Below are 24,840 nucleotides of genomic sequence, written 5' to 3' on the forward strand. Positions count from 1 at the left end.
GTGCTGCCAAATCTGCCAACGGGTTTGGCGATGCGTTGAGGAGACACCTCTCGCATAAAATTTAATTTAATCAAAATTTCTATAGGTCTATAATGAGATGGTATACACAAATAATCAACGTAAAACATCAAATTAAAGTAAATTGAGGTAGCGGTAGATAACCACCTCATTTTAAGTTAACACAGGTTGAGGTTTCCTGTCAAATTGCTTAGTCGCCAAAAAGGAAGCAGAATTTGCTATGCAATACCACTGACCGACAATTCTACGTATTTCTGACGTTTACATATTTGATTGAAAGCGTCCGGATAATTTCTCTATTATAGAAATCAAAGTTATTAGCCAGTTCTTTATAGCATGAATTTACTTGAGGATTTATCTTTGTTGCTAATATTATCATTCCATTGTCTTCTGGGAACAGCGAGTAAGTTATTAATTTTATGTCATATTGTTGCCCGAAAACCTGTGTCCACTTGATTGGGTGCCACGTGCATTTAGAACTGTAGATGATTTAGTAACTAAAACTGGAAAACTATTTTAGCTGCAAAATTACAATTTGTCACTTGTGGTTCTGTGATAAAACTTATGCAAACAGATTACAAAGTGCGATTGCACTCTCATGATGTGAAATATGGTACCGGTAGTGGCCAGCAATCAGTAACCGGAACAGAAATTCAGGAAGACGTAAATAGCCATTGGTTAATTAAGGCTCCTACAGGCAAAGTGTGTTTGCGTGGGGATCTGGTTAAATGTGGTTCCATAATTAGACTTGAGCATTTAGAAACTAAGAAAAACCTTCACTCCCATTTGTTCTCAAGTCCCTTAAGCGGCAACCAAGAAATTAGTTGTTATGGCGATGATAAGGGGGATGGAGATTCTGGAGATCATTGGACAGTAATATGTTCAGGTTAGTTCTTATTGAAGTTGTGCAGTGTTTTATGATCATTAAAAAAAGTACCAAAGCTGTATAAAAGCCATAAAAATAGAAGTATGGGTGTACATAAAATTTTATAGCTGTTAAAGGAAATCAGTTCCTATATATTTTAAAATTTTAATTTAGGTGACAGTTGGAGACGAGATGACAGTGTAATGTTGAAGCATGTTGACACTGATGTATATTTGGGTGTGTCTGGGAGTTCATTTGGGAGACCTATTGAAGGCCAAATGGAAGTTGTAGGAGTACGGTCTTCAAGTAATTCTGTTCACTGGCAAGCAGTGGAAGGTGTTTATATCCACGCACCAGATACAAAGCATATGCATGCTGTTCACACTGAACTCTAGTATTTTTCCAGTATACTTTAGTAATTTATTTTGTAAACTGTTTGAAGGCTGTAATAAAATAGATGACACTTGATTGGAATGGTTTTCTTCTAAGTTACCTGTAAAGAATCAAGTGGAGCGCTTACCTTAGATTGCTTAAAACTGAAATTGTTCCTCAAACCCCTTTTCTCCATTTTGGCGGCCAAAGTTGATCCGGCTATCCGACCAGGCAATTATTTATTACCACAGAACATTAATTTTATTTCTCAAGCTCAACTGAATTTTCATCTGTGCAGTTAGCCTAATTCACCAATTTCTTTTGATGCACTGGATGAAAAAAATCGAGCTTACACCAAAATATTGAACAAAACAATGCTGGAAAGGCACGCAACCTAACTATCAACTAGTCACGCCCCCTTCCATTAGCCATTGTGGTCATGGACGATTTCATGTAAATTGTGTAACCAAATATAAATATTTAATAAAATTATTTGTAATTATGTAATCATTTGATTTATACTCTCATATGTTCTCTCAACTATAATGTTAAGCAGCTAATAATTATGTCAGGACTTCGCTTCAGCTGATAGTTTATATTTTATATTGGCAAATTATTTTTGCATATAATTTGTCCCTAAATATAAAAATTTTGTTGAATATATACTATCGCTCGTTAAATTAGGTGTTAATATTTTTGTGTTAGTGTACCTAAATTCAAAAACAATTAATTCTACAGTGCAAAAATGCTAACTGCTCCCGATATAATTTTATTCAGTTGATAAAATGTACCGAAATAAACATCTGATACATTTTCGTTTATTTGACTAATACGAAGCGTCAAAAAAACAAAAAAGATGTTTTTTATACTATGGAAAATGATTAAAATATTGTCCGATTTGAGTAACTAACCAAAAAAAAAAAATTGAACAAATCGCAAGAGGTATCCAAAATGTCAGCGATTCTCAAAACAAAACTCTATATTTCTCTATAGTTCATGGTAATTTAAGAAAAACCGTTTGGCGTTTGCCTTAATCGGCTTTTGACTTGAAGAGGGGCGCAAAAAAAATTCCAATGAGAATGTATTTCCAGATATAGTCTAGCTTGTTTACGATATCTATTGAATGTTATCGATCTCGAGCGTTTCCATATTGTTGAGAGTTAAATTTGCAGCACTCACTATGAACGAAGAATTGTTTGTAATGCCTCAAAATTTAATAATTGTTTTTTTAATCCTGGCGATTGTAGACTTCTAATTTGAGTTTCCATAGGTATTCCTTTTTCGTGTGTACACTTTATATGAAAGGACAAATCTAGATACTGAGACGCTTATAAATATTGAAACTTCTTCAACATTAAGAGAGAAAACTTTCTATTTTCCTGGTTAGTTTTGGTTAGTTAGGAGATGGAAATTCGTTTATTCGCTGGACCAATAGATTTTGACTTTTCCGAGACTAAGATTTTTCACACCCAGTATATGCCTCTTTCAAATAAATTTAAAAAAAAATAAAACCGAAAACTATACCGGAAATTTCAAACTCTTCTTATTTTTAATTTACTTTATAAATTTGAATAATTCCAATCTAATTATAACAGTAGATTGCGGTTATATTTAGTAATGGCTAGTTTGTTATTTTTAAACAAGCTTAATAACAATAAACAGAATCAAATTATTTCACTATATGAAAATGTCACAACTTTCTGGTAAGACGGGTAAAATGCTTCAGTCAGTCGCTGCCCTCGTGCCTAATCAAACTCGTGACTAAAATGGTGTTTATCAAACTTGGGTCCTAATATATCTGCTATTTGTAGATTTTAATACATATTTTGGCCTAAACAGAATCAGCTGGATACCAAAAAAATTCTGACAAACGTTCGTCCGACATGTTAAAAATGGCGATCCTTATATTCTGTTAAAAATTCGTACAAGAAGTTTGAGTAGGGTATATCACGTTTATGCCAATAACGCTCAATGAGAGCTTCATCTTTAAGATTACGAAAATTAGTGAAAAAGTCAAATTGATGTTTAAAAAGTACAGTTTCACAGACATTAGCGTTTGATGATATTAGGACAGCGAACGGAGATTTTTTTCTCTATCCGAAGGGGTCGTTAAATGGACGTCACCATACGAAGAAAGTTTAATACTATTACTCAGAACCATAAAACCGTAAACATTCAGAAAACCCGGCAGTGCCATTTTACAATTCGTTATAATAGTTAAACACTAAAGCGTGATTATTATTTCGGAATATCCTATTTGCGTCTATCGCAAAATTATTTCTGACAACCCGAAGTGTTAAAAGTTATCCGATAATTTTATTACCGTAAAACCCCCCGGGGCAGCAAACAATTTATTAACTAGCGAAACAAAGTAAAATACCCACGCAATCGCAATCGAATTACATAGAAAAACGTGCAGGATAAATATAATTTTAACTTATTTAAATATTGTCGGGGATAACCCTGAGGTCACTTCTTCAATGTAAGCAAACTTGGTGGGGCACCGTGCATCGGCGAACCCAATAATACAAGATCGTTTAACGTGTATGTGCGCAGTGAGATTTAGTGGATTGTTTATTAATTTGGTACTTGACAGTGTTATCAAACCGGCTTCTGCATGGAACTAAAGGTAAAGAATTTGTTGTGCTTCGGTTTCTTAACAGATCTGCGAATGTAATTAAAAACGGGTTTTCTATGGTAAAAACAATTGCCGCGAACAGTTGATTTAGTTTCTAAGCTATCATGAAAAACTAGCTCCATTTGAATGAGAAATTTAAGTTGTCAACCCACCTTATAATAAATGCTTTTTACAGCTAGGTATTCTGGTATTTTTAGATGCAGAAATTTATTTAATCCATCAATCGTAGCTTTAAATATTGAGGAAAATGTATAGAATTAAGAAAAATTCACCCAAAACAGTTATAAAAAAGTTTTCGTTCAGCTGAAAAGATGCATTTACTAATTAAACCATAATAGGTACAATAAAAAACATAATTTTAGTATTTCTTTCCTAGAGCGCCTATTGCCAATTTTACAAAAAAATGTTGTACATAGGTTGTAATTCAAAACGACTGTACCTTAAATTTAGTTGTTTTGTATTCAGGCTGTCCGAATTTTCAACTACTGCTAGCAACGTTGAAATTTTCAATAGAATACCATATATTATTATTATTTGTGTCAAATTATTTTTTAAAAAGAATTTTGAAATGCATAAAAGGCATAAAAGTATAAGGTATTTTATTTAAATTTTCGTTGTTGCTTTTAGTAATTCAAAATTATGCCTCCCTGTTGATAAAAAAAACAATTTTAATCATTATTATTATTGTTGCTCAAATTTTTAAACCCTATTGATAAAAAAGCTAGTCTTGATTTTCTCTTTCAAATTCGGCAAGAAATAATAATTTTATTTTGGTAACTTTAGGGCACTAAACCTGCCCTATTCAACTCTGTACCTTAAATAGTTAAAAGTTAACCATTAAATCGCATTATGTATTATTATCATTATATTATGGTAATTTGCATTGCATATGCATATGCATTCAATGTGTTAAATTTAAAATTACAATTACAATTCCATCAGATTCGACAAAAATGTTTAAGGTTTAATTAAGTAGAAAAAGACCTTTCGGGATTTTCGGAATCCTGAGACAGGTCAATTGATGATAGCGGTGAATATTATCAGTTGTATGTAACTGGCTCGGGTAAACAAGGCAACAATTTTATGTTTGTAAACAACCAAGCTATCAATAATTCGTCAAAAAATAATTATCGATAGTTTACTAGGAACGTTTTCTTTTCTTCGGTATAAGGAGTGTATCCCGAAAGTTTTGAAGATGCTCGAGCAGCGTAATGCAGATGTTTAGAAATAATTATGGAAGAATTTTTAAATAAATTACAGTAACGCTAGTAAAACGTTTGTTGCAAAGCTTTTATATTTTTACAGCTAATTCACTAAGATAATTTTGTGCAATTGCAAAGCAAAGCAACCCCCGTGGTAGAAGTATAATAAAAAATACCTAATTAACCACCGATCTAGCGTGCGGGAAGCTTCACTTTACCACGTCAGTTTCGTTTGCCATGAATCCGAACCACTTCGGACATTTCCGGCACGGGTTTGGGAGCAATCGGATGTTTTCGGAGATATTTCCCATGCTTTGAATTTTGACGTTTGTTGACTTTCACTGAATGTATTCTTGTTGTTTTGCGAAAATGTACTCAAAAACTAACGGTCGTAGAAAAAGTGTAGTATGCAACACGTTCGGCAAACTTTTTAAGTCACTCGTTTATTAAACACTCGCTCCGCTCGCGTCAAATAAACTCGTGAGTCAAATGTTGCATAATACAATATTAACTAATTAAGTGAGATTTACATGCTTCCTCAAAAAACAATACAATATAATATCTTCCAATCCGAACCCTATTTAACTAATTTTATAATCTGTGCTTTGGTTAGCTTTTAGTAACAATTAAAATCACTTATGTTATGTAATATCAATTTATCGGTTTAAGTATATATGCAAGTGAAGTTATCTCGCTTTTGATTAACTGCCGTAATATTATTGAAGGTTTGGAGATATGGATATCTTTCTGCAAATAGTCAAAAGTTGATTTAATTAATCTATTCAATATATATGTATTTTAAGATTCTTTCTAAGTATATACAATACATTTTTATTTTTCTTGTAAAAAATTTAAAGTAAGTAAAGTTTCATTTTATGATTTGTAACTAGACTGCATTAAAGGCATCAGTGTATGTGTATACACGTGATGAAAAAGGATAGCAGCATTTTTCTATAGCCTTATATATAATACTTAATTTGTGAATGTTTGCTAATCTTGAAAATATTTGATCAGTTATGTGTATATGTATCAATATACAAAGTTATTAGGCATTATTTTATGAATTGGACTGAGGTGGCTTTTACTTCAAGTAAATACATTTAACATAATTAAATTAGAACAAAACATTTTCATGTATGGAGTTAATAGGATACATAACCGTATAGATTTTACCATAGAGACGGATAACTCTTTAAACTTTCTGGACTTAACTATAACTAAACTACAGAACAAATTAGAATTTTCCATTTACCATAAACCCTCGCACACGGACACAATAATACATAATAACTCAAATCACCATTACACACACAAAATGACTGCTTTTATCCGCAGACTATTTAATATACATACCACTTCCCACAGAAACTTTTGAAAAAGAATTAAACATTTTAAAACAAATAGCTTTTAACAATGGTTACGATCCCTCTTGGATAAATAACAAATTATAACTAAAAAGCATTTTCAAATAACTCAAAATTTATTAAAAAAAATAAAACACATATGAGAACCTAGCAAGAAAATTTCTAAACATCTATCTAAATTTGGTCTTAAGGTTGGTTGCTTTTAAAACTGAAAACACCATAGTGCATTTTTAAAAAAACAATAAAACTAAGTTACAAAAAACTCAAAAATCCGGACTCTGCAAGTCGAAATGTGGATCATGTCCCAAAATTTATATCGGACCAAGAGGCAGAACATTTAGGAAACGCATTGACGAACATAAAAAGTCGTATAAAAATAAAACTTCGGATTCTAACTATGCCATTCATTTAAATTCAGAAAGGCACAAGTTTGACGATAATTTTGATATTTTTAACAATAAATCAGAAAGCAAAAAACTAAATTTCTTGGAAGCTATGGAGATTAACAAAATAAGGTATTCGAATGACCAATTAAAATAATTAATAGTATATTATACAACAAGTGCGGTAAACGACATTTGACTCACGAATTTATTTGACACGAGCGGAGCGAGTTTTTAATAAACGAGTGAGTTAAAAAGTTTACCTGTTGCATACTCTACTTTTTCTACGACCATTGCTTTTTGGCTACATTTTCGCAAAACAACACTATTTCATTCACTGACATGGCCGTCCGAATTGTCAAACGTCAAAATTCAAAACGAAATTGCTCGGATTCGTGGGAAACGAAACTTAGATATTTTAAAGACGGGAGTAGAAAAAATTACTTGATGTATATATCTATTATCTATATATCTATTACTTGATATATATATATATATATATATATATATATATATATATATATATATATATATATATATATTTACGTATTGATTCACGGATGGAAAAATGTGATGACACTATATTCCGGGATATCATCCGTTCGCCTGCATCCGACTGGAATCCTGCAGACATTTCACCAAAACCTCACTTGGCATCTTCAATGCTCGCGCTCCGAAAACACTTCGAACACTGGGCGCGAGCATTGAAGATGCCAAGTGAGATTTTGGCGAAACGTCTGCAGGATTCCAGTCATTCCAGTCGGAGTTCAACAAGCGAACGGATCATATCCCGGAATATAGTGTCATCATACATATATATATATATATATATATATATATATATATATATATATATAGTGTCGGCATATTATCATATTTTGTATTTAATAAAGGCACGGTGTTGCCGAAACAACTGTCATAAATCATTAAACAACTGAGAATCTGAACAATTTTTGTTCTAATTTAATTGTATTATTTTGTATGTAAAATGCAAAAAAATTAAATGTAAATTTTCACAGCTTAAAAGGCTGATTTGTTTATTTCGGGCACATGAAATATAATGTTACCAATTTATATTTTCTGGTAAATAGATATATTTTATTCAAGTAAATATGTTGCAGGGGCATGCGATGGGGACCTGGATATTTTTGTGTGTCTTGATTTTCTATACATCCGATGCGATTCCCACTGTAACGACCTCTGCCAGTTTGGTGGTGTCAACGCCAGCGACGAGTGATCTGGGTGACCCCACAGAAAACGAAAATAATATAAAACAGGTGCGCTTGTAAAAAATAAATCATACGACCGTCGCTAAAAAAAGTTGATGTTTGCCTAGGACGCGCCGACTATACCAAAAATATACGACATGAATGTGGAGACCAACGTTTCGAATCGTTACGCGAAAACGATCATTACGAGCAAAGTAAAGAATCTGAATGAAATCGCACGGGAAGCCACATTTTCGGTCGTTCTACCGGACCAAGCTTTCATTTCCGGTTTTACCATGGAAATAGACGGAAAAAGCTACGAGGCGTATATTCAAGAGAAGGAGGAAGCTAAAAAGACTTACGAGAAGGTAACAAATAGGTGACAAAGGTGCTTGCCTTCACTTTTTCGATTAATTTTCACATTTCATGAAGTTGTTTAATTCAGTTTAAATTAATTTTAAATTCGTAAAGTTACATGGAATTTAAAAAAGAAATTGAAACTATTTTTTACAAAGTTTATGCTTAGGTTTACAAATATACTTCGAGAAAGTTTATATATCTTTTTTTTTACAAAAATTAAAATTAATTCCGTGTATTCTCTGTATATAAAAGTTTTGAACCCAACATCTGCACTTTATCAATTCTTAAAGTTCTTCTTCGATATGAAAACTAGGAGAAACTAGCTGATGAAATCGACGTTGAGGTTAATTTCGAAGAAAAACTATTTTCTTCTATGGAGCGCTAGACGAACCAATCGAAGATCCCAAAGAAAGATGTACAATAGATTTTTAAAATTTTACCGTCGAACAAGCATAAATGAACTAGATGTTAAATTTGATCAACTTAGTCCACTTATATTTACTCGCGAAATCTAAAGATTGCACTAGAATTTAATTGATGGTGATAAGTCAGCCAGAGTTAGCCGAGGAAATTTTTGCAATATGCTGTATTGACAATAATTAAGTAATTAATAATTACAATTATGATTTTTATTTTATTTAGATGATAAGTATTTTTAAGTACAGATGTAGCAGGCTAATGGTAGAGCAGTTTTAAAATATTATATTATATATATATTTTAGGCCGTGAGTAGCGGACAGTCTGCCGGTCATGTGGCAGTCAGCGCGAGAGATTCAAACAGATTCACCGTTTCCGTCAACATTGAACCCCAAAGTAAAGTGGTGTTCTATTTGAGATACGAAGAATTGTTGTCCAGAAAAAATGAAAAATACGAAATTCTTCTCAACATCCACCCCGGACAACCTGTTAAAAATCTGAAAGTTCAGGTAATATTCTAATCATAGTGAAATCCTACCTTCTCATGAGGTCCCAAAATTCATTAATTATATGAACCACTTCCATAATAATAACCACATTAATATTATTTTTCAAAAAATTATATTTTGGTTAGTTTAAAATGTTACAAAATATACTAAATTATATTTATTATCTTTGTAACACACTGTTCTTATGGTGTGTGATTTGTCCAGTGTTTTCTATTTGAAGCTCTTTGAATCATATCCCAATGCGTACTACATAATAACTCTGTTTCTCAAAGTGTCCCAATCGAATATGGTGTGCCTCAAGGGTCAGTCTTGGGACCAACACTGTGATCTGCATTAATTTGCAATTTTATTATACCTCCTTTATAGGTTATAGTAAAAATTTTCTTAATTTACCGACCATCGCTGAGAATATTTTGGACGTTGCCATTTAAAAAAATTAGATATGACTGTATATAAATATTGGATCTGGGTATTTTTTTGTGTAGTTCTTGACGTGTGGTTATACAATTTTTTGTAGTTTATGATTTTGGTGAATGTCGAAATGTAAAAACAAATCCGCCTGATTTGTGTTATATGACCTGTTAAAAACCGTATATGCAAAGTAGCCAATAAATATTATTATTATTATTATTATTATTATTATTACAATATTAAACAGTTCAAATTACTTGAATAACTATCTAAAGTCACTGGTACTTCGTCTAGATAATAAATTCAAAGAATAAAAATAAAAAGAAAATTTCGACAAATTTGGTAAAGGATTTTTTCATGCTGTTTTTCAAGACACTTATAAATATTAGGTTGTTTATTTAAAATTCGTAAATGATTCAACACATTGTTCAATACAATAGAACAAATTTGGTATCAGTTTTCCTTTTTTCTTTTTTGCATTTTATTTTAGCTCCATAGTCCAAACTTTTTGATGTGGAAAGAAAAATCAAACTTGCACCTGGAATAAATACAATTGAATAACCACCATGCATAATAATGAACATTCTCTCCTTGACACGTTTTACAGACTCTTGCCAAGATTTTGAACCTTTCATTAGAAATTATTCACTTTTTTTGGCATTTCACATGATTTACACTTTTGAGTCTCCTTTGGTACTAGATTTTGTTTTTTTTTATGTACGATTTTCTGCGCAGTCCTTAAACTAACCCTAGTGCTTTCGCTACTATTTCCTGGAAATTCGTTGACGATTTTCCAATTTCTCTTTCATTTTCAAAAAATAGTTTATCAAATTTAAAAGCATTGCTTTTGCTTGCTTTTTCTTATTCATATCGCCACTAACAATTTGTCAGTCTCAAAAGTGGCAGCTGTAAATCAAACCCTTTTTTTGTATCAAGATAGTATATCTGTCTTAAAACACATGTGAGAGTTTGTCGTTAATAAATTGTATGACCTGCACGATTAGACAGGTGTTGACTTTTCAAGTTATTTCTGCTTTGGTAGTCAATATACTATTTTTTAACTAGTTTTGGATCATAAATTTATTGTTATTAGGTGAACATCGTTGAATCCCGTCCGCTAAAATTCGTAAAAACGCCGTCGCTTCGTTCCGGGAACGAAATTTCAAAGAACGATAGCAAATTGGAACCTGAAGCCGACATTAATCGCGTAAATGAAACGTCTGCCGTCGTCACGTTTACACCGAACATCGAAAAGCAAAAACAATTGACAGTCGGTCTGGGTGGCAAAGAAGAAGATGGCTTGTCTGGGCAGTTTGTCGTTCAATATGACGTCGAAAGGGATCCCGAAGGTGGCGAGGTATGCGTAACAATTTTCTCTCTTTTAGGTTTTTTTAATAAACGTCGCATCAAAATTAACGCACCACTAAAATTTGGATCTTCAGAAACGATGATATGGAAAACAATTTTAAGTTATAGGCATCTTCAGAGTGTTTTAATTATAAGCAATTTTATACTCAATTTTTGTCATATCTTTTATAAGCATTTTCTTTTTATTCACGTCTTTATCTGAGTTATTAAATGATAAAAGATTACACATACTGTAAGATGGTAGAAAATTTTTAAAATAACTTGAGTTTATTATTGAGTATATTATTTAAAAACAGAATTTAGTTATCACCAACATTATTGACTTGGTAAACAAAAAATTTATTATAAATTTTAATTGCACCTTGAGAGCTGTTAGTAGCATCACGACGACTAGTTGTAGTTTCTACAAACCCGTACCAGTTGTTTATAATATCCATGAAACACGAACTACATTTCCTCATTTATTAAAACGAAAATACAACTTATACTAAATATTGAATAATAAGGCCGGGTTATTTTGAAAAACTTTTGAATCAAATACACCGGAACCATATATTTTTTAAATCGAGATGCATCTGCATAACACAGAAAAAATCATCAAACTTCAATCACTAAACGAGTGGCGAGCTTCTTCAGAGGTCCTTCCATCTCCGATGTTAGACGTAGACTGACGATTTCTCCTGCGCAGGTTGTATTTATGCCGATTGGTGGTGGGCGGGGCTTGTTCCGCTTCGGTTGGTCTCGGGATATCGATTGGTACTGCTCGGGCGTTCCTAAGGATCGGGTTCCATATTTAGTTGAGTCTAAGGGTCTCCTCCTCTCTCGGAGTATACGGCAGATATGCGTACGAGGTGGAGGGTCGTTGTTCGGTATCCCGTGATCTTGATGATCTTGAGTTCATTGATCTCTCGATCTCCCTCTTGCTGTAGCCATTTGCCTCGAACGCAGTTTTTAGGTGTTCAAGTTCCATCTGGAGATTCTCCGGTTCGCAAATCCTTCGGGCTCGTTCTATCAGGGTTCTGATAACCCCATACTTTTGACTTGGGTGATGGTTGGACAGAGCATGCAGGTATCTGTCCGTATGGGTTTGTTTTCTGTAAACTGTGTGGCCCAGCTTCTTACCTCGCTTCCTCACCAGTACGTCCAAGAATGCAAGTTGTTGGCCATTTTCAGTCTCCATAGTAAACTGGATGCTGGGATGCTGACTGTTGAGATGCTGCAGAAAGTTGTTGAGCTTGTCCATACCATGTTTCCAAATCACGAAGGTGTCATCCACGTACCGGAACCACGTTGCTGGCTTGTACTCTGAGGTCTCGATCGCTTTTTCCTCAAAGTGTTCCATAAATAAGTTGGCTATAACCGGGCTTAGTGGGCTTCCCATTGCCACGCCGTCCACCTGTTCGTAGCAGTTTCCCTTCCATATAAAAAGTTGCTATCTAGATCTTTTAATAAACTCAGCAAGTGTCAAAATATACTTATTATTATTATTATTATTATTATTATTATTATTATTATTCTCTATACCAAATCAAATGCAAAAACTTCGTCGTTAGTAAAAACATTCATTAGTTACGATATTGGAAAGACTATGAAATATTGCACCCAGTTGCGAATATTATCACATTCTTTTCTTATCGCCTTATTTAAAAGTGCATTGCTGTAAACTCCGCGTTTAAGTTCGTTCATCAATCTGTGCCGCCAAAAGGCAACAGCATCTTAATTTCTATTAATTTATGAATAAAATTGAGCAAATTTTTTAATTTTTCAAATTTTCCCGATTGATTGCAGGTCTTGGTAGATGGGGGTTATTTCGTTCATTTCTTTGCTCCCGACGAACTTCCAGCACTTCCTAAACAAGTAGTTTTCGTGTTAGACACCAGCGGAAGCATGGACGGTAATAATTGCCCTATTATTTAGTATTTCCATAAAATTATCCTATTCGAATTGCAGGAATAAGGATATCGCAGCTCAAGCAGGCAATGGACAGTATTTTGGGTGAACTGAAGCAAGAGGATATCTTTAGCATTGTCGAGTTTAGTTCGGTGGTGAAAGTATGGAATTTGGAGACTGCGGAAGTTGTGTACGAAGTGGGAGAAGATCCATTTGCGTTCGGCATCGCTCCGAAAAAACCGAAAAATAAAACGGTATTTATTTCTATGACGAAATGTTGTTAAAGGGGAACATGCTTATAGATTATCAGTTTTTACCATAAACAAACCTTTAAAAAGCTATAATACGGTTTTAGAAAAAAGAGACTCAAAATTTGGCAGCATAGGTTTTTGGCTTTAGATTTTGGTTTTAAATGGATAGAGTATCGATCAAATATGTTATGTTAATATCAAATCTTTAATTTTTTAAATCAGCGAATATTGTTCTATTTTTGTCGAGTCACTTGTCACTTTCTCTTGAAAAATATTTTGACTGAAAAAGACCCTCCCTTGTTGATTTCTTATTGCTGGGTTAGTTGACAATTTAGAAGACTGAAATTTCCAAGTATTCTGGGTAATGGTTCAATATTCTTCAATGTATTTTGTGAGCTTCTCCAGAAAATAGTTTTTTTTTCTTCAAATGAAAGATCGTTTATTAAGGAAGGATTTTACATATAATTAAAACCGTTTTCAATTCATATCCTGTTCATGTACCTAGGTAGGATTTTGTGAGTCTAAGATAACCACAATGACACATGAAACGTTATGATATATGTATATTATCAAAAATTGGCAAAAAACGTATGTTTTATTAACCAAATTTAAATAATAAAAAACTTTGTTTTATCTATCCCTGGATAGTATGGAAGGACTATATTTCTAAATTTTTTTAAACATTTTTTCTTTTTGCATTTTAATCGACCCATATTCATATTCATAGATAATAAATTGTATCAATGCAGTACCATTGGAATAATCTTCATTTATTAATTGTATTTTCTTTTAAATCTTGCCGACAAAACAGTTGTCAATGCAATGCAATACCTAAAACTTACAAATTGTCAAAATAATTATATTCTGTACGAAAATTACCCATCATTTACCCAAATGATCGTGATATGATGAATTGAAAGTGCTTTGAATTTTTGAGAATATTACTTTGCATTGGACCTGTACCCAGGGTTGTCGCTAATTGCAACAAAAATTTCAGCCATCAGCAAAGAAGAGTTATCATATTCCTTGCACAATTTTACACAATCAATTTGAAATCTTGTGCACCTTCTAAAATTTCAAAATTCCCCCACAAGTCTACTTCAGCCGAATTAAAGGTTTCTTGTACAGTAAGGGTTTTTAAATTTTGTGTTCGTACATCAAATTCCTTTCCGCGTTTAGAAGATGTTTCGCCTTCCTTCTTAGTTAATCAAATAGCTAATAATAATTTAGTCAATTTTTACACCTGAACGAATAAGTTGATTGCGCACAAAATATAAAGTATAGTAATATAATAACTTATTTAAATTTTTAAATTTCGGAAATTTATAACTTCAGAGTTTCTTTCTAATTCATAAATTCATAACCTTATCCGTAAATGTGCGCAACATTTATGGTCCGAAAATGTATAAATTGGGGAAATTGATTGATTGGAAATAAATTGAATTTTTTGCCCAGAAAACTGCGCAAAATTTAATATTGCTTTAAAATTACTCAAAATTCCGAAATTCGGATGGTACAAGCAAATATAAAGGAAGGTCAGAATTTTCCCCAGAGAGATGTGAAAAATTTCAAATTGGTTAGTTTTGGTTATACAAAAATAGCGCAAAATTCAAAGAATATAATGTGGGAGATCGGGAGACTTTCTGTTGTTGATCGACAGGAAACATCAAGCTTACCCTCCAATGCGCAAAATTTCGTTTGGGTTGCTCAAAATGGACGAGTTATTTCGATATATATCGGGGGAAGGTAACCTTCTCTTTTTGCAAAACGTCTAACGTTCGATCGCTCTGAATATCCCCAAAAATTTTGACATTGTTATTTCCTAAACTATACGTTAAAAAAATGGAGACGAATGTTTCAATATTTGTGGTTCCAACGCATTTCGGTGGTTTTAGGAACAGGTACTTCCGCCTTCGTTTCCCGCTTCCAGCGAAAACATTAAAAACGCTAAGGAAGTCGTTAAGAAATTTGAAGCCTATGGTGGCACCGATATTCAGACTGCCCTCAAAATCGGTTTAAAAATTGTTAAAACTAACGAAGATCCGAAATCCCATCAGCCCATATTGATCTTTTTGACGGACGGGGAACCCACCGTGGGAGTCATTAACGGTCAACAAATTATATCGACGGTAAATATTACGCCAGTCTTAAAACGGCCTGTCATAATAGTCAAATACTTTCAGATTACAGAACTGAACACCGGCAAAGTACCGATTTTCTCTCTGTCGTTTGGCGACGGCGCCGACAGAGACTTTTTGCAAAAGATCTCTTTAAAAAATCAAGGCTTCGCCCGGCACATTTACGAAGCGGCGGACGCCTACCTGCAACTGCACGACTTCTATAGGCAAATTTCGTCGCCTCTTCTTTCTAACGTCACCTTTAAATACGTAGACAAAGTTGCCAACGTCACACGGACGCATTTTCCTATTTTATTTAGGGGAGGAGAAGTTCTGACCGCCGGAATTATAGGTAAGTTTCTTTTTCTTACCATGAACTTTACAATAGATTTATTTGACTAATACCACATTTTCTGAGAAAGAGTCCGAATTACTAGAAAAGGGTTTCAACTTTTATTTAAATCGCTCCAACACCAATAAGGAGTTAATATATTTAGGGCATGATTGCGACCTTGGTTTTAACGGTAATAACGACAAAATTGTATTAGCTAATTTAATAAAATATCAAGTTACAACTAACAGCAAATTCCACATATGGTGTGGTAAAATCAATTATAAAATAAACTAAACTAAAAAAATATACTAAAGTATAGTTATAGTTATATCAAAAACATATCAAAACTGTTTTTTAATAACAAAATAAACAGATATAATTATAAAATTATGAATCCCCAACCTCCAAAATTATATTGTTTAATTAAATTACACAGGATATGCCAATTATGCCTGTAGTTTCTTTTGCAACAGCGGCATAAGTCAAACCTACAACAAGATTCATAAAAAAATTATAATCTCATATTGCTTTTAAACGTAGTTTCCACTTTTTTTGCAGAAATTTTCATGGAAAATTTAGAAAACATCATACATGAACATCCTCTGAGTGAAGGATATCTTTGGTGGTATAGATACGTGGATGATGTTTTTGCTCATTTCACTGGAACGGAATAGTATATTATGCAACAAGTGAGGTAAACGGCATTTGACCCACGTGTTTTATAAACGAGTTACTTAAAAAGTTTACCGAACGTGTTGCACTTTTTTTACTTTTTTTTTACATAGTTCTTGGACACATTTTGGCAAAACAACACGACATTGATATGACGGGAGTAGAAAAAGACAACTGCACTCCTTTTTGGATCATATTAACTCCATACATACTCGTATATATTTTACCATAGAGGCGAAACTAGACAACTCTTTAAATTTTCTGGACTTAAGTCTAACTAAATTAAAGAACAAACTATATTTTTCCATTTACCATAGACCCTCACGCACATATACAGTAATACGTAATAATTCGCGCAGAAACTGGCCTTTTATTATTTTATTCACAGACTACTTAATATACCTCTTTCCAGAGAAAAATTTGAAGAAGAATCAAATATTATAAAATAGCTTTTAAGAATGGTTACGACCCCTCTTTGATAGATAAGATTATAACTAAAAAACAGTTTCAAATAGCCTTGAACTTGGTCCATCGCATATTAAGCAATGGATTTTAATTTTGTGAAGTTTCAGTTTGTTTTGAATTCAATCTGGAAACGATTTGACATTTCGGCATTTTGATAGTCTCCAAAATTGTTTGTGAGTTTTGGAATAAAATCCAAAAATATTAATTTTTGTTTGTTTTGCAGGCAGTGGGTGCAAAATGAGCACAGTTTTCACTATCAAATAATCTAAATGTTTTGATTTCATAAAAACATTCAAGAAGACTTTAGCTTTGCGTTCTAGCCAAAAATTTTAAAAATAAAATGTATTTTAAGGTTATGTTGGTTTATTTCCTGGCAGCGACAATTAAAATACAGCCTGACAACAATGTCCCGTTTACGTGAATAAATTTTAGATAGAATACCAACTTTCCGAAATGGGATCATTGAATTCAATCGCGATTCAAATAGATTTGGACCACATAATACGTAGTAATTGATGATGCGACATGACTAATTCTTCAGAAATGAGTACCGTTCTTCTATTTTTTACATTTCATTATTTTGTTCATATTTCCAAATGTTTTATTGGAATTGTTTGTAATGAACAAGAAATAAATTTTTTAGTGATTATTAATTTACACATTTTTGCATTCTTCTAAAGCTGTTGGTTTGTAATATAATAATTAATTTGAAGTTGATTACCAGGAGCTTTGTTTTTTTACGTGGTGTTAAAGCACATTTATCGCCCACATATAGTTCTTGCTTTGAAATTGGACTCGAAATTTTTATTTGCTCTTCATCAATGCACTGTCCAACTTCGGAGATAATTTCCAATTGCATATCAATCAACTCGTTCTACCACAACATACACTGAGATCCATTTAAATTGAAAATTCCTCTGCAAATGCCAAATTTTCTGCCTGTTATTTTGCTGTTGTCGTTTCTTGACACAAATTTTCATAATTTGATTTTAATTTTCAATGCCGTCAACGTTTTTTTTTGCTAACAAAAAAGCAACCAGCTTTTCTTTTCACGTTTATAAAGTTCACTGGTATAAAGTTAATTCACCTTTTTTTATGTGAGTTTCATACATGAATTTATTTTTATTTATACCACTATTTCTTTTTTACTTCTATTTAGCAAAACAATCAGTACAAAACGATTCTAATATCCAGTACTAAAAAATAACTTCTATTAATAATAATAATAATAATAATAATAAGGAAAATTAGTGGAAGTAGGAATGTGTCAAATTTAAAGACTTTAAGTTTTGGCTAGTTCACTATAATAAGAAAATTATAATTAATTAAAACAATGTATATTTACGTCGACTATTACGAATCCAGTGGTACAGTGAATTTGGAAAAAAAATTACCTATAGACTGGTCGTTTTTGGGTATAGGAAAATTAAATATTGTTTCAAATTGCAATTAAATTATGAAATTTCCATCCATCTCTGCAGCTAGCAGTGGATCCTTTCCCGTTTTTCTTAATTTTCACGTTTCTTTTACCTAGTTATTTTTTCTACGATGGTGTAGTATAATATTTTTTTGTTCCTTTTTGTCATTTCTTTGCTCTACAATAAAGAATTAATCTCAGAGATCACTTTTCGCCCTTTATTTGAAAAGTCTATAGCGCTTTTACCACGTGGCAAAAGGGTTACGCCCAGATATTTATTTTTTATCACTCAACCCAGGTCTGGCGTATTCAGCATTTTTAAAAGATTGTTTGTTAATTAAGATATAACTCGTTATTTAGATCCCGGTTTTGCCCCACCAGCCGTAGAGGGATGGGGCATCCACGGTCCCATTGTATTAACTCCAAAAGTTTACCAAGCGGCCGGAAATTTAGAGAAATTGTGGGCGTTCCTTACCGTCAAGCAGATATTGGAGCAGCGGGATTTAGTCGACGGCGACGATAAGAAACGTTTCACCGAGGAAGCCCTAAAACTGGCGTTGAAATATTCTTTCGTTACGGATGTTAGTTCTTTGGTGGTGGTCAAACCCAATGATACTAGCGCCGTTGACACCGAAGACGCTTCGAAAAGTGTTCCCGACTACCGTGAGTAAATTATTAAATAGTTGCCACAATATTTTTCAAATTTAATTAATTTGAATCAGAGACAACGTTGAAAAGTTCGGATTTTTGTAGGAAAATTCAAAAAATGTATTATCTATTCCAAATTTGTTTTTGTTAAAGTCTCAGTCTTTTTTAATGTGATTTTGTTAATATAGGATTTATTACTTGTCTATATTGCAAATAAATTATAGAAAATATAAGAATGGCACAACCATGGTTGCCTTTTTAGTTTGCGCAATTATATAGAAAATAAATAAAATAAATAAAAATAAAAAATTACACAGTATGACCACGATGTTTAAGTTAAGATATGATTGACGAAGACTAGATAGCAGCAGTACTGTTAAAAAATAAAACACGTAAATATTATTTGAAGCGAGATTAGAAAATAGATTTTCTCTCTTTTATTTTAGGTTACCCGATTAGCTCAGCCGGTTATGGTAAGTACATATAGCATTTTTCAATAATTGAATTATTAGTGGTGAAAAGATTTATTGGAAAATTGGATTTCTTTTGCTTGAGCTATCTGCCGTAGTATATCCGATAGCTGCCGTTACGAATGTATTTTGCTTTTAGCTCGTGGTCCCAATAGGTTAGCGTTTCCAGCTCAAATCTATAGGTCTAAGCTAGGTAAGCTGCTAATTTTGGTTCATTCGCGTAAACCTTGATTTATCACTTTAAAAGTGAACTGGGTTTCCTGAACTGAACTCGAAACTTTAATAACCGTTAATTTAAATCTGCGCAAATGCTTTTCTTGTACGTTACATGTACAGCATTTCATCTAAATACGTCCATACTGGCAGAATCGTTATAGCCTCCTTGGTTATTTTTCCAGGGTCGCTTACTTGTATTACCAGCTTCGAGTACTTGCCTAAAATAATTTTCTTTGAAAAGTCTAGTGAAAACTTTTGCAATATTTTGGTTGTTGTCTGCATAACTTTCATTATTTTAGTTTAAAGTGTTATTTGCAAGCTTTGTTGAAAGTTTTTTCGACACCTTTAATTTTTTTTTTACTACTATAAACTATCTTTACCAACAGCCAACAATAAAAAGGTATTTTTCTAACACTCCTAACTATTTTCGCCGTTTTCATTTATTAATAGTTAATCTAACCAAAACTAATCCAAAACTATATTAAAATTGATTTTAGTACATTAATTTAAAGTACTGGTTGTATTTTGTGTTTCAGCAGCATTTCCATTATACGGTGGAGCAGCGCGTCCTCAGTTAGCAAGTAAGTTATTTCTGAGATTAAGATTTAAATTTATAGACGTATTCATTTTTGAAAATCATTCATTTATTCCCATCATTCACACCTGAATAATCCGGCATGTTTCTCACGTACAAATTTTTATTGACATTTATACACTGCTTATATGTTTGCCTAAATTATTGAGGTCGTACCCACAATTGATGGCCCAGGTCACCGAAATTCATTTCGTTATTAGGCACCTAAATCATATTGTTCATTTTTTGTAATGGGCGACTCCAAAAATGCTTCACCAAAACCAATGCTTGAAAATCTAGCCCGAATTGCCTTAGTTTTTTTCAACCAAACTGTATTTAAAATCAATATAAAAATGTTTATGGTACTTCTTAATCCTTTTTCGTCAAACGATGGTATACCTCGTGAAAGTTGATTTCAGCATGAGTTTCAGAGATATCAAAAAAATTGAAATATGTGCATTGTAGCCCAGTTACTTTTTTTGGGTTTTTAAAATCGTATTTGTGATAAAACCAAATTAAATGTTTGATTCTCTGAATCTTTGATTTGGCGCAGGTTTGGATAACTAAAACTAGTTTTATGTTTTAATTTAAACTTTTTATAAAACTTCTGGATTCCTCCCGCGTCGGTTTTTGTTGACTCGAACTAGCTAACGTTTCGCCAATCATCCTGTTGGCTTCTTCGGAACTTGACGGAAACTATCACGTTAGCTAGTTCGAGTCAACAAAAACCGACGCAGGAAGAATCCAGAATTTTTATTTTTATTTCGAAAAAAAAAAGTTTTAATTAAAGTATCATTCTCTACAATAAAGTTTCTATATCGCCACTACAATATGGAGAAAGAAAGCTTGGTTTTGTATATCATGAGAGAAAGAATTCTTGTTCTTACGTATATCACATTATATTTCTGAATTAGGCAATTCTTTAATCCAGCATAGCATATTGTTTTTTTTAGTTAATATTACGTATATCTATATGGGGTCAAATGAATTTATTTCAATCTAAAATGTTGATATTATTATAGTATATTAGTGTAGTAAACGGCACGACCGTCAGAACTGACAAACTTCAAAATTCAAGCAGTGCAGTAATATCTCAGGAAATCCGAACTGCCTCGGATCAGTGAGAAACGAAACTCACGTGGTAAAATGGCACTTTTCACGCTCTACATTGGTGTATAATTAAGTATTTTACAGAAGGGAGTCAAAAAAAATAACTATAGGTAGAATTTATTCAGAACCAACATATAGTTTCGTAATTTAAAAAACGTTTTGTTTAATCTGACATTAAGTTGCTTTGTTGCAACACTCATTTTTCTTAGTTTGAGATTTTTCGTACTGTATTTGAGACTATGCGTTTTAAAATAAAACAGACGCTTTAAAAAAGTAGATTCATTTTGAAACAGTTTCTTTTCCTTCAGAGGAATGCAATTTTTTGAAAAAATTATAATAACACAAATTTATCTTTTAATCCTTTTAGAGTTTACTATAAAGGGCTATCTATCTACTTTAAAGAAGTAAAGATTTAGTAGTAGTTTTTGTGATTTACAACTATTTATTGTTTAATTTATTAATAATATAGAATTAACGTTTTTTGAAATGTGACGATAAAATATATATCAATTTTCATCACAAATTTTAAACCAAATTTTTGATGAAGATCCCATGAGAAGTGACGATACTGAAATTGTTTTATCTGACTTTCAGAGCTAGAGTTGCTATTTATGTGAATTGACTAATTTCTCTCTCTTTGTTAACTTTTTTTGCTATAATTTCTTCAAATAGGCAAATTTAGGAGATCTGTCAAGTTCACACAAAACTTTTCGTATATACCCATCGGAACTTGGTCGATCTGTTACAGTAAAACTAGTATTGTTTAGTCCCTTTCAATTTCATTTTAATTTTTTTTTCAGCATCCCGTATTAATAATAATCGTACAATTTAATAGAGTTAAATTTTTAAGTTTTTTATACTTTTGACACACAATATATCAGAAACGGTAAAATTTAGGTACATACATTACATATATCTCGAATGTTTCGCGGAATCCATAAAAACAATAATATATAGGATGTTTTATTTAAAATAAGAAATTTGGCTCCCACTTCCGGTACATCCAGATGTGTCACCATATTAAAAACATTTTCAAATATTTAAATGCCTCCACCAACTTTAGGTTTGGTTATTTTTAATTGTTAACTTTTAAATTTTTGCTACTTATAGTTTTCCCAACACAGATCAACAAAGTTTCCGGACACTCTGTATAAGTTAAACGTGTTGGTTATAATTCCCTCGAAACAAAGTTTTCTAAACCTGTTTGCAGGTTTCTCCACATCTTTCATGGCCGGCCCACCTATGCCGATAGACGCAGGTCAGCACCATACCCTTTTTAAATCTTCTTTAGGACAAATCGAAGATTATGGTGAGAAAGAATAATAGTTTGAAGAAAGGAAAAATTAAATTAAAGAATACCGAGAAAGTTTTATTGATTTAAATTGAAACCACGTTATAATATTATATATAATGGAGATATCTGAACGTAAATTTGTACTAATTTTTCAGAGGAAGCGCTCATAGCTGGCGGACCCATTTCTACTCCATTTTTGCCCTCTTCAACCTCGGAGCAAACAACTACAGTACCTAATGTTTTTCCTTCAGAGATTGCGTGGATGACTAGCGTCGTGAATGACGATGGGGACATTACGCTTGGTTTCGGTAACTTCTAGGCGCTTCAATTACGGACAGGTCCTCATTTTGTTTTCGATAGGAACTTATAATTTGGGATTGAACGAGACAGTTTCGGTGAAGCCGCCGTGTAACAATGCTCCTCATAATTTCACAGGATTTTGTTCGTTGGTACTTGAGTGCACCGTCATTCATTTGAATTTGACAGATCTGGCAGCATTTTCGAAATATTTTTGCGAAGTAGAGGGGTAAGTTGTTTACAACTAATCGATCCATCATTAAAATTAGCACTACGCCAAACTGTCAACCACGCGTTTTGAAGGTCCGGATGGCGTACTAATCGTGATACATTACAGCCCTCTACAACTGTTTTATTTTACATTTTAGAAAAATTAACTTTAATGCAAACGTTGAAGGGCTAAATACGTAGATTGAATGTTATATACTTATTTGTGTGCCAAAAGTGTGCTAAAAATATATAATATATAATAAAAATACATTACTGCTGGAATTGGGTAAAAATAAAATCGTAACTTAGTTGGCCATGCATCATCCGTCACGCCAACGCTACGTCTTTAATTCAATTATGACAGCTGTGGCATATCTTGAATAGTATTTTTCTTCAACGGTATTGTTGTCCAAAAATGGATAAAAGAAGAATGTTTTCAATAGACAAAAACTCGAAGCATTATATGGCCAGCGAATGTATTACATAAAAAATATCTGCAAAAAAAAAAATCTTATTTATTAGAAATATTGCTCTAAATGTCCTCCATTTATGCGAATGCACATTTGATACCCTCTTTTTAACTTATCTAAAATTGATATAATTTATTTTACTCCTAATTAGTGCTTTAATGTCATGCCGCCCAACATAAACTGCCTGGCCACAATCTATTCGCCGTTTTGGCACACCTTGTATATAAATAAGCATTTAATAATACATCTACACATTAAACACTACAACTTTTTTGTTTTTTTTTGCACTTGCGGGTTGAGCGGAAACGACGATACAATTTTAAATTTAAACTATTGTTTCTCCTTGTATAAATTAATTACTTTTCATGAGAATCCATATCGAAAACTAACCAGATGAATACATTGAAACTGTCACCATTTGTATTAAATAACGCGTAGAATAATTCCGCGAATCAAAAAATGTGAAAAATTGGCTTTTTAAAATCAAAAAGCCATCTTCTGAAACTACATTAAGTCAGCCAAATTAAAAACCGCCAAGTCAAACTATTTAAACTATTTCCCACCTTCTTGTGTTACCTGGCCAGTGGTTTTCAATTTATTATTTTTTTAAAATGCGCCGTTTTTGTTAGTATATAATCGACATTTTGTAGGTATGGCGGAGTATGCTGCCCACAACCAATAGACTAGGTACCTTCTCCTAAGTATGATTTACAACGTCACCTTTACAAAAGCCACAAAGAAGTTTTTTTTTGGTTGTGCATTTGTGATTCATTGTACATTTATATATTTTTTTAACAATAAAATAATCTAAAAATAACAAAACATTGTTTTTTTAGTGCAATAATTTTATAGCAATAAAAGGTTTGTTAAGTTTTACACTAAATAGATTGAAAAAAAAAATAAAGAAAAATAAATAATTGAAATGTAGTTGGTCTTCTCAATTTATTGCGTTTGGTATGGGACTTTGAAAAACATTCGTGATATTTCATATAGTTTACCTATTTTTATACGTATTTAGAGAAATTCATTGAAAATTGAGAATTATTTTGGATCAAGGAATAAATAAATAAATAAATACCGTATAAGCAATCGTAAATAAATTTGGTAATACTAAATAGGTAGCAAATGTATCATCCTGATTTGTATACGTTTGTATAGACTTTCTTTTTATTCTTCAAGAAATGTTTGAGTCGTTCATAGGTTGAGGTTATTGAATAAGATTGAAATTCTTTAACGTTTTTTTTTATTCCAATGTTCATTCACATTTTGGGTCTTTATCAGGAATATAAA

At 32.4% G+C, this 24,840-nt stretch overlaps 2 protein-coding genes across 9 annotated transcripts; both read left to right on the forward strand.

Annotated features, from left to right (window-relative positions):
- Window positions 1-47: 47 nt before the first annotated feature.
- On the forward strand, window positions 48-1,351 carry LOC132696811 (stromal cell-derived factor 2). Its single transcript, XM_060661858.1, has 3 exons — window positions 48-421; window positions 539-904; window positions 1,058-1,351. Exons 1-3 carry the CDS (start codon window positions 355-357, stop codon window positions 1,276-1,278), a joined length of 654 nt encoding a protein of 217 aa, XP_060517841.1. The 5' UTR covers window positions 48-354; the 3' UTR covers window positions 1,279-1,351.
- A 2,362-nt stretch (window positions 1,352-3,713) lies between these two features.
- Window positions 3,714-24,270, forward strand: LOC132696583 (inter-alpha-trypsin inhibitor heavy chain H4-like). 8 transcript variants are annotated; one of them, XM_060661483.1, is made up of 17 exons: window positions 3,714-3,884; window positions 7,964-8,119; window positions 8,179-8,418; window positions 9,133-9,336; window positions 10,841-11,104; window positions 12,904-13,009; window positions 13,066-13,259; window positions 15,152-15,385; window positions 15,440-15,725; window positions 18,622-18,924; window positions 19,356-19,382; window positions 19,519-19,572; window positions 20,135-20,176; window positions 22,490-22,588; window positions 22,729-22,881; window positions 22,934-23,099; window positions 24,201-24,270. In XM_060661483.1, exons 1-17 carry the CDS (start codon window positions 3,873-3,875, stop codon window positions 24,235-24,237), a joined length of 2,577 nt encoding a protein of 858 aa, XP_060517466.1. In that variant the 5' UTR covers window positions 3,714-3,872; the 3' UTR covers window positions 24,238-24,270. The 8 variants fall into 8 exon arrangements, with proteins under 8 accessions (XP_060517466.1, XP_060517465.1, XP_060517470.1 ...); XM_060661482.1 differs by having other exon boundaries at window positions 3,715-3,884; window positions 20,132-20,176; XM_060661487.1 differs by having other exon boundaries at window positions 3,715-3,884; window positions 22,490-22,537.
- The last annotated feature ends 570 nt before the right edge of the window (window positions 24,271-24,840 follow it).

This window comes from Cylas formicarius, unplaced genomic scaffold (genome assembly GCF_029955315.1).
Source record: "Cylas formicarius isolate icCylForm1 unplaced genomic scaffold, icCylForm1.1 PGA_scaffold_1__22_contigs__length_36826433, whole genome shotgun sequence".
Lineage (NCBI taxonomy): Eukaryota > Metazoa > Arthropoda > Insecta > Coleoptera > Brentidae > Cylas > Cylas formicarius.